The 10,703-nt window shown below is 37.7% G+C and overlaps 1 protein-coding gene across 4 annotated transcripts; it reads left to right on the plus strand.

Annotated features, from left to right (window-relative positions):
• The first annotated feature begins 226 nt into the window (after positions 1-226).
• On the plus strand, positions 227-2,730 carry LOC131064549 (pentatricopeptide repeat-containing protein At3g02330, mitochondrial). Of its 4 annotated transcripts, XR_009111294.2 has the most exons (3): positions 227-2,271; positions 2,363-2,447; positions 2,567-2,587. XR_009111294.2 is itself a non-coding variant. In XM_057998710.2 (2 exons), the coding sequence occupies exons 1-2, from the start codon at positions 288-290 to the stop codon at positions 2,587-2,589; spliced, it is 2,007 nt and encodes a 668-aa protein (XP_057854693.2). In that variant the 5' UTR covers positions 227-287; the 3' UTR covers positions 2,590-2,730. The 4 variants fall into 4 exon arrangements, 3 of the variants coding, with proteins under 3 accessions (XP_057854693.2, XP_057854692.2, XP_057854694.2); XM_057998710.2 differs by lacking the exon at positions 2,363-2,447 and having other exon boundaries at positions 2,567-2,730; XM_057998709.2 differs by having other exon boundaries at positions 227-2,447; positions 2,567-2,699.
• The last annotated feature ends 7,973 nt before the right edge of the window (positions 2,731-10,703 follow it).

Genomic DNA, 10,703 nt, shown 5'->3' on the forward strand with positions numbered 1-10,703 from the left:
TCACATATATTGACCCATGGTAATAAATGTAAAGATATGTTGAATGCATTTTATATTTTTTATTAAGCTTCAACATTAAGTGAAACTCATTAATCCATGTTTCATATGAAATAGGGTTGCAAACATATATTAATATTAAAAATAAAAATAAACTCAACATTTTCTCAAAATTAATAAATAAATAAATTTCCCGAGAACACGTCATTTGGTGATTATCCAAGCCTTAGTTTACGTGTTAGCGTTAGCATGAAGAGTAACAGCACAACACCCGACCTTTGGACGACACAATGTACAGAGCTCTCTGTAAAGAGGGTTGTTTGAAGGAGACACTGCATATTCTGCCTATCTACATCGCAAAAGATGCGCTTTGGGACAGTAAGCTCATCCATTCTTTCATTGCTGCGAGGGAATTTTCGGTTGTTACAAGAATCATTTTTCAAAATAAACTTATCAATATGTACGCCACTTGCGGAAGCTTAGTGGACTCTCGTAAAGTTTTTGACCACATGACAGAACGAGACACCTCGTCATGGAATGTGATAATCGCCGCTTTGCGAAAATATGGGTTTTCTGAAGAGACATTGACATTGTTTCACCAAATGCAAAGGACAGGTTTACAACCTGATCAATTCACCTTTGCTAGCATTCTCCCAGCTTGTGCCAAAATGGGGACTTTGGAGGAGGGTATGGAAATACATCAAAGCATAACCAGAAGTGGGTTTTCCTCGGATGTTATAGTTGGGAATGCCCTACTAGACATGTATGTAAAATGTAGAAGCTTACATAAGGCACACAAACTATTTGACACAATGCCTCAACGGAACGTGGTCTCGTGGACTGTGATGATTGTAGGACATGCACAAAATGGTCTTCTAGATGAGGCTTTAAGCCTTTTCAAAGAAATACCTCAACAAGATGTTGTCTCATGGACTGCGATGATTTCAGGGTACGCCCAAAATGGGCTTGCTGAAAAAGCCTTGGAAAATTATAAGCAAATGCAATTGGCAGATGTCAAGCCAAACTCGGCAACCTTTGTTAGCATCCTCTCAGCTTGTGCCAAAATGGGAGCTTTGGAACAAGGTATGGACATCCATCGTAGCATAAGGCAGAGTGGATTATCATCGAATGTTGAAGTTGGAAATGCCCTGTTAGACATGTATGTAAAATGTGGAAGCATGCAGAGGGCATACGAGTTGTTTGACACAATGCCTCAACGAAATGTTGTCTCATGGACTGCTATGATTTCAGGATGTGCTCAAAATGGGCTATTTGAAATGGCTTTGGAAACTTTCAAGAATATGCAACTAGCAGGAGTAAATCCAGACGCTGCAACCTTTGCGAGCGTTTTCCCAGCCTGTGCTAAAATGGAATATTTGGAACAGGGTATTGAATTTCATCAAAGGGTAATGAAATGTGGGTTTTTGTCGAATGTTGTAGTTGGAAATGCCCTCATAAACATGTACGCTAAATGTGGAAGCATACAGAAAGCCCGCAAATTCTTTGACACAATGTCTCAACAAGATGTTGTTTCGTTTAATGGAATGATTGCAGGATATGCACAAAATGGGCACTTTGAAAAAGCTTTGGAGCTTTTCCGGCAAATGCCACAAACAGGTGTCCAGCCTGATAGGCTTACTTTTGTCAACATTCTTCTAGCTTGTGGCAAGATGGGATATTTGGAACTCGGTATTGATATCCATCAAAGCATAAACAGAAGAGGGTATTCGTCAGATGTTGGTGTCGGGTATGCCCTGATAGATATGTACGCAAAATGTAACAGCATACAGAGGGCACGAGAACTGTTTGACACAATGCCAGAACGAGATGTTGTCTCATGGACTACAATGATTGCAGGATATGCAAAAAATGGTGTTCTTGAGGAGGCATTACAGCTTTTGAAAGAAATGCCTCAACAGGATGCCATTTCATGGAATGCAATAATTGCACGATATGCACAAGATGGCCTTGTTGAGAAGGCATTGGAGATTTTTAAGCAAATGAAATTGGCAGGGGTTACGCCAAATGCAGCAACCTTTGTCAGTATCCTGTCAGCTTGTACCAAAACAGGGGCTTTGGAACAGGGCATGGACATCCATAAAAGTATAAGGAAAATCGGACTTTGCTCAAATGTTTTGGTTGGGAGTTCTCTGATAGACATGTATGCTAAGTGTGGAAACATACGAAAGGCACGTGAATTGTTTGATGCAATGCCTCAACAAGATGTGGTCTCATGGACAGCTATGATTGCAGGATATGGAATGCATGGCTATGGTGAGGATGCCATTGAACTTTTTGAACTAATGAAGCTCTCTCGAACTTACCCTGACCATGTTAGTTTTGTTTGTGTTCTATTTGCATGCAGCCATATAGGTCTAGTCAACAAGGGATGTAAATACTTCAATGAGATGAATGACTCTTATTGCATTATGCCTTCAGTAGATCATTATGTATGTATGGTTGACCTTCTTGGACGTGCTGGCTATGTTGAAGAAGCTCTAAACTTTATCATCAAAATGCCAATGAAACCTGATGTGATTGTGTGGATGTGTTTGCTTGGCTCTTGTAGATCACATAAGGACGTACGGCTAGGAGAATTTGTGGCAACTCTCCTTTTTAAGTTGGATCCTACAAATACTGCACCTTATGATCTTCTGTCCAACATTTATGCAGAGGTGGGAAAGTGGGATGACGTTCAAAACCTAAGGAGATTGATGAAAGATATAGGAATAAAAAAAGTACCCGGGTGCAGTTGGATTGAAGTCGATAAAATGGTACATGCTTTCTGTGCAAGAGACAGATCACACCCGCAAACAAAGGCAATCTATGCAAAGTTGGTAGAATTGTCATTGGAGATGAAGGCAGCAGGGTATATTCCAAATTCAAGACATATACCAAATGATGTGGAGGAGGAGGAGAAAGAAATATTCCTTGGCTACCATAGCGAGAAGTTGGCAATTGCATTTGGCTTGCTAAACACATGTAAGACAACGATTAGAGTCGTTAAGAACCTTCGAGTATGTGTTGACTGCCACACTGCAATTAAGTTTATCTCCAAGATTGTTGCAAGAGATATTGTTGTCAGAGATGCAAACCGGTTCCATCATTTCAAACATGGACAATGTTCTTGTGGAGATTATTGGTGATGCGAAGTTAAGCAAGCTATAAGCATAGGCTTGTATCATCATAAGATGCATTATGTCATCCTTGTAGTGGTAAGAAGGAATCAACTTTCCACTTCAGGTATCAAAAAGTGTTGTCAATAAGTGTTTGGACAGCGAGATGACATTATGAAATCAATGTTCAGCATGCCTCATTGCCTAGATGAAGCATAGGCTTGCACTATAATAAGATGCATCATGTCATCCTTGTAGTGTTAAGAAGGAATCAACTTTCCTTTTCAGATATCAAAGGGTGCTATTCTTCAAAGAGCAACACGATTTAATATAATCAAATGTTTAGCATGCATCTTTGCCTAGATATGCTGATGAGGTATTTGTTAAATCTATCTATATAATATCATGCAGGAGTCGTGGCATTGGGATGTTTTCCAGGAAACCCATACAGCTCTTAAATGAAAAATGGGAGATGGAGATGGAAGAATGTAAATGTGAAAGGAGAAGAATGCTTGAAAGAAATGTGAAAGCTGCTCGGCCAGCAAAAAATTTGAGATCCTTCAAAGGAGGCTTATAGCATTTTTTTGTGGAGGTACTGCAATTAGATTTTCGGAAGCATTTGCATGAAAGTAGTCCCATCTTCTATGTTTTTTTTCTGTGGTGCTACTGGATATTAGGAGTTTTCTTCAATAACTACGACTCATTTTTTAAAAAATTGACTTCGAAAATCAACAAAAGTAATCTGTAATTAAAATTTTGCAAATCGACATAACTATTCTACAGTTAAAATTTTGTAAGTTTTTGAATTGATCTTTTTGAATGAAAACACACTTTAATCCAAAAACTTGCAAAATTTCTACTTAATTGACTGTGGAAAACTCATACCAAGTAATCTGCAGTTGCTAGTTGGAAAAAGAAACTCCCATAATCTCTTTGCTGGTACTGCAAGCTTCAGCCCCCCACTGCTGGGTGGGGTTACAGCTACTCTTCCTAGGAAGCACTGATCCATGATTTTAGGAAAAGATTCCATTATTTGTAGTTTTTGAGTGCAACAAATTCTAGGATACCACCTGAGGCTTAAAAATAGGAGCAAAACCCCCATCCATTAGAATCCCTGCTTTAAATACCATGATCTAAACTTCTCTTGTATTTTGCTGCAACCATCATCCCTGTCTTGTTTAACTCTATTTTGTTGTGTCTATGTCATATCTGCCATTTGGGATGCCCACCCCATATCATGTCAGCATAAAGTAACTAAAGAAAATAACTTGGAAAGTGAAAGCGAAAAGTTACCTTCTTTTTCCTAATTTGAAAGGTGAATTCAATTTGGATTTTGTGTTGTTTATGGTTAGTGATTTCTGATGTCCTTTTACATGATTGCTTTCTCGAAGAGCTAATATGTATGTGATTTGCATATCTTTGTTTTATTTTAAATTTGGGATCAACTTATTTTTATTTATTTTTGTTTAGTATAGGATTCTATACTTACAAAAAGATGAAGTTGAATCGTCTCACCTGCACAATTTTGTTACTGACTGAAGGAATATTCTCAAGAGGAAGTCCTAAAATCCTTTATAAAGGACAATTTTCAGTTTCAAAGGGAACTATGAAACTGAAGCACAAACTGACATCTTTCTTTTCTCAAAACTGACTTTAAACTAACGCTGAAATCAATCTGATATTCCTCTAAAGTTCTTGAAACTGAATTCTCCTATTCTTGATCAAATAATTGTTTAAAGTCTACACAGTACTATAAAGCCTTTCCCCTTAATTTATTTTGGGTGCAGGAACTTTAGAATCAGATCCTCTCAATGCAGAAAATTGAAGGAAAATATCGAATAGCACAATATATGCAGCAATTTGATGTGGTCCTAGAGGGAGGCCCAAATAATAAAAAAATCCCACATGGCAGCTTTGGACATTTCATGCTCTAACTGGATGGATGAAAGGTTAATTTTAAACGCAAGCCATTATCAGAGGAACAGATTTTCCAAACAAATACTAATATTTCATAATTGCCACAAGCAAACTTAAACAAAACAGAAACCTTTCTACCATGCAATAAAAAACTTCTATTCCCTGATGATATTAAATGGCTGGAAATTAGGGCATTTTTACAATATTCATAATGAGAATAAAAGTGAAGAACTAAGTCTTCCTTATCTATTGCAGCCATATTGGCCTCGTTTTTAACCATGACAATTTTTTAAACTTTTCATGCTTATGGAATCGACATTTATCGTCAAGTCATTATCCTGCATCATGTGTTGATGATAAATTTCTCGTTAAGCTCTTTTCTCATGTCAGCTTTCCCGAGTAAAAAATATTTAAGTGCTTGTATCATTTGTCCCAATCACAATTGTTCCCTATCATTCTTAAAGGTCTTTGGCCTTTGCTGGATCTTTTTTTTTTTATCACATGCATTTGTGAGTCGATCCTCGAGGGAAAAATGTCATCATGGGTGCATCAGGTCATATGCCTACTTAGATATCAATTATCATGTTCTTGTCACATGACCACCTTGGACCATATGGTGCACAATGGCACATGACCACCTTGGACCTTATGGTGCACAATGCCAAGTGCTATAGCAAATCTGAGTTTCAATATATATTATCATTTAATTTTCGTAACATTAATCCATTATAAAATCCACCACTATAATTATTCATCCAATCAATCTTATCCTCATCCCATCCTTCTCATTCTTTACTACCATTGTCTCTTCCTTTCCTCGCATCCCAATCTTCATCAATCTAACCATCCCCCTTCTTCCTCTCTCGACAAACCCCTCTCATCCATTCCTTATCCCTTTAGATCTCATTCTTTTTTCAAGAGACCACACATGTCTTTGTAACTTGCCCCATCTTCTAACATCATTTCCTCTAAACAACTAAGGCATCCTACTATCAATTTTATTCCACCAAATGTTTATAATTATCTTCTTTGAAACAACATTGATTTTGCCAGTGTTAATGCCATCTCAAAGAGGAGCAAAATATAGGAACCTAAAATTAACCATGTCCTAACTTGATACTCCTAACATCACGTCTATCTCCACTTTTGACAACATACTAGGCTAATCATAACCACATTAATTAGATAAATTATAGTTATTCAATTAATCAAGATTTATCCTCTAATATTCCTTTCATCGTTTAATTAATTGCATAAATCATAATGTCCTACATCTATTTCCCCTAATTGATTTGGTAATCTAATTATATGATTATTTATCCTAGCAATCAAATCAATTAAATTAATCCTATCTCCAACTATCTTCAATCCAAATTCAAACTAACTTTTAATCCCTATTGTTGATTTTAAGGTAGTGCTCGTTAACCATAGGCAAACATCAGATCTGTTGCCTTCCCAACCATAGACGATAAGCTCTTATCATCACCCCCGAGCATGCTACATAAATTTTTCACCATCAATTGATCTGCTTGTACGTGAATTAGATCTACCTGATTATGATCAAACTTGTTGTCTGATCTCTGTTCCAAAGAGGGAAGATCATGTCCATATATATCCGTTGAAAGGAGATATCCAAGAGTCGACTCTCATCAAAGAGGCACGACCTTCATGAAGCATCACATGCCTTCAAATGAGGGGTGACAAACTTTAACCAAAAGTCGACCCCTTTGAAACAAATCCGATAAGTCAAACTTGATAATGTATGTTTAATCATTAAACCTGATAATGCATATATGACTTAATAAATATATTAAAGGATTAATATAAGTTGATAGATTCATAAAATGTGTAAGGCCAATAGGCCATTCACACATTTGATTTAGATGAGTCGGCCTGTAGCATTTCTATTGATGCTATATCATCAACACTCCCTCTTAGCTAGGGAGGAATCCTTCTTAATCTCTACAAGTCACATCACCTCATCGTAATGTTTGACCACAATGGCTACTCCCAGAGAGTGAATACACACAAATGCTAAGTCATGGAGTCTCTCACATGACATCCACCATACCTACTCGCAGAGGGTGGAACAAGGGTTGGAACCTCAAACTTCTCTCATAGAGAAGAATGTAAAACAAAGGCTGATACCTCAAACTTCTCTCACAGAGAAGAATGCATAACAAGGGCTAATACTAAAGCTATGAGATTTCCACAATCCATCTTATATTCTTGAATTTTTTCTAGATTTGATTGTGTGTATTTTTTTATGGGAAAAAATACACACAATCGAATCCAAAAAAAATTCAAGAAGGGCTAATACTTCAAACTTCTCTCACAAAGAAGAATGTATAACAAGGTGTAGCGTCCTAAAATTGTGACACTTGCAATTTCGACTGCATTTCGGTCTTCACGATGGCGACGCAACACGCAACCTGAATGGAGACCCCAAAACTCGCTCACGACACCAAAAACTGCATTTTTCAAGCACCCTGGCCTGAACCTCCTTTGCACCCCGCTGTCCTGGAGGTGGGACCAGAGCGCCCAACGCCCTGGTCCCTGGGTCCTATTTTGGGCCCGGTCTCCTAAGTGATATCGGGTCTTTTTGATTGCAATTTGGAAATATACTTCCCTGGTCGGCCTAAGGTCGGGAAAATCAGTCTAATAACCCTAATTGACAAGTATATAAACTACATTTTCCTCTCTCATTTGGGAACACACATACATGACAGAAAAAGCGTGGAAACTATACTCAAACATTCAAGCATTCAAGCATTCAAGCAATTGATCATTTCAAGTCTCCACTCAAGGCTAAGTGTTGCATTCAAGTCAAGGATTCAACCATTGAAGAGGAGATCACTTACTTCATGCTACAACATACTACAACATACAACATCTAAACCTTCGCACATAAGGATACAAACATCCTTAGAACAAGGTATTAGTACTTGTTTATCATTACAGTCATTTACATTTACAGCACTTGCTCATTTCTTGGTTAATTCCAAAACCGGGGTTTGACCTAAAGGCAAACCCCTAATCCCTAACCCCCCATCGTCTCCGCTTTTCTGTGTGTAGGTTGTAGGTACACGGCTGAGATTGAAGATTTGGAATCCTTGTGCAGAGACGAACCGATCCCACTTCGTTTCGCGGATTTTTCGGAGGACCATGGCGCCGGGCGCCATCGTCCCGACAACTTTTTCTCAAATTTGCAGGACAGCGCCGTATCAACATTCTACTGCTAATTCCAGGTCCGCAGCTTCATCCTATAACCTAAACTCAGTTTATAAGCGAATCTTTATGACTTTCTATGCATTCCTAGCTTAATTAACATTCTTTACAAAAGAGGGTAGTATTGCTTTCCAAACCCTTGAAATTCATTTAGCATCCAATCCTACATTGCGTGGGATTGGATCTTATGAGTTTCAATCCCCTCTTTTGAATGTAAAGTCTATCTCCCAAGTGAAAAACCCATCGAATCCTAGCGAACCTCCCTTCTCTCTCCTCGGAGTTGGAAGAGGGGAGACCAACTAGGGTTCGACTGTGATTTTTCCGCTTTACATTTTGGTGAACCTGACGTGAACATCCTTTCTGATTTTTCATGCTTAGATCTGAAAAATTTGATTACATTTCCATGTTTGATCTTTTGCAAAATTTTAGAGGTGATTGCATAAAAACCCTAAAATTTCTTTTTAGTAATTGAACTTGTGAAATGCTTAATTGTTAATGTTTGTTTCAGATCTGCTTTTCTATTACAAATTATCAATTCATATCTGTGCTTTAACTTTGAAAATTAAGTGGTTAAAAGTCAAAACCCTAATTTTTGAAATCCTCTTAATTCAACCTTTGTCTGATAATTTGACCGATCAAAACATCTCCAAATCAGCTGTAACTTTGGATTCCGCAATAAAATCACAATATCTTTCATCCCTGAAAATTTGGAAAAAAGTTGCGAGGACCGTGTTGCACTCCGAGCGCCATCGTCCCCGACATTTTTTCCAAAATTTCGGGAGCGAGATCTTGCTGTATTTTCCTGCTAAAATCCAGAATTTTGGCCGATTTTATCAATTATAACACCTTCAAAATTACAGTCAAAGTGGGTCTTGCGATTACTTGGTCTAGGGCTCCTAATCATTCAAAAATTATCGAAACTAAAATTTTGTGTCAAAATTGTGTTTTTACTGTCTTAGATCTGAAAAGTGTGTTTGCATTCATTCGAAATTTCAGTGCTTTGTTCAAATTCTTGCATTTTGTGGCTTTTGAAATTAAGTGCTTAATTACAACAACTTTGATTTCCGCTTTCAAAATTGAATTTTGCGTGAAATTGAGTCAATTTGTGAATTTCAAAACTTGCACTGCATTTGACATTCCCTCTAAAATCATAAAACTTAAAATTTCAGTTTCCCTCTCTTTTTCAAAATTCAAAATTTTGCATTTTTCGACAATCTTGATAGGGTTCAATTTTGAGATTGCAACTTTAATTTGGCCTATCTACAGATCGTAAAATCCCTCAATTTTTTCAGATTAGCTCTAAAATCATCATACCTTTCATCCCTGCAAATTTCGGAAAAAGTTGCAAGGACCGTGTTGCACTCCGAGCGCCACGGTCCCGGACATTTTTTCCGAAATTTCGGGAGACTGTTGTGATTGCATATAACAGCTTAAATCTGGAAGATTGGCTGTTTTTACTGAAAATTGCTACCTCTAAAATCAAAATCTTTCATCTCTCTCTAGTGCATGAGTTTTACAACAACAAGCCCTACTTACACTATTCCCATTAGACGAAGCCGTAGAATTAAGTCTTTCCGAGGTTTAACTACCGAGGAGATGGAACCTAATTTGAGTAGCCTTTTTAACGAGGACATGGGTAATTCCTCTAATCCTCCGAATGATGAAGAAGCTCCCCATGAAGTTTCCGTTGAACAACTTTCGAAGTTGGATAACCAATTTGACGATTTTCACCAATGGATGTCTCATGAGTATCCTGATAGTCAAGCTCTTCCTTTAATTGAGGGTCTAAAACGCATGCTTCAAAGTGATAAGAATGGAATTGATGTTTTGCGTGGTATTTCACACATTGTGAATTCTAACGTGATGCCTATAAAGAGTTGTGCTGAATCTTTGGGTTATACACAACCTCCCACACAAGTCAATCATTCTATTCCTTTGACCACTCCTATTGCTAGCATACCTACCTTTACATCAAACATCATGGCTACTTCTATACAAGACACTCCTCCTGTGATTACCAGTCATGGGGGCAATCCTCCCTCTTCTTCAATTAACCCCCTTCCTTCATTTAACCCGACTTCTTCATACATTCCTTCAATGAGTGTTCCTATTACATCTTCACAAATGAACATCACGCAAAGGGGCAATTCATTTAACCATTCTATTCCTCCTTGTAGTGTTCCTCCTATCCAATCATCCCCTATGGTTGACTATCATAGGGTCCCACCACCTTACTCTCTACCTTCTTTCAATAACATAACACCTCCATCTCAATCTAACACACCTAATATGAATTCTTCGACTGAAGCTACCATTAATAATCTTGCACAAACTGTCTCTTCTTTATAGCAACAAATTGCCTCTATGAATCAATCTAAGTTTAGTGTGCCTACATTTGATGTTGCGAGCCCACTTTCTCTTGATATTGTTCGAGCTATTCCTCCT

Source organism: Cryptomeria japonica, chromosome 4 (genome assembly GCF_030272615.1).
Source record: "Cryptomeria japonica chromosome 4, Sugi_1.0, whole genome shotgun sequence".
In the NCBI taxonomy this organism is placed as follows: Eukaryota; Viridiplantae; Streptophyta; class Pinopsida; order Cupressales; family Cupressaceae; genus Cryptomeria; species Cryptomeria japonica.

Bases quoted from the DNA above. Each gene is read 5' to 3' on its own strand.
- LOC131064549 (XM_057998709.2), top strand. From the start codon at position 288: ATGTACAGAGCTCTCTGTAAAGAGGGTTGTTTGAAGGAGACACTGCAT.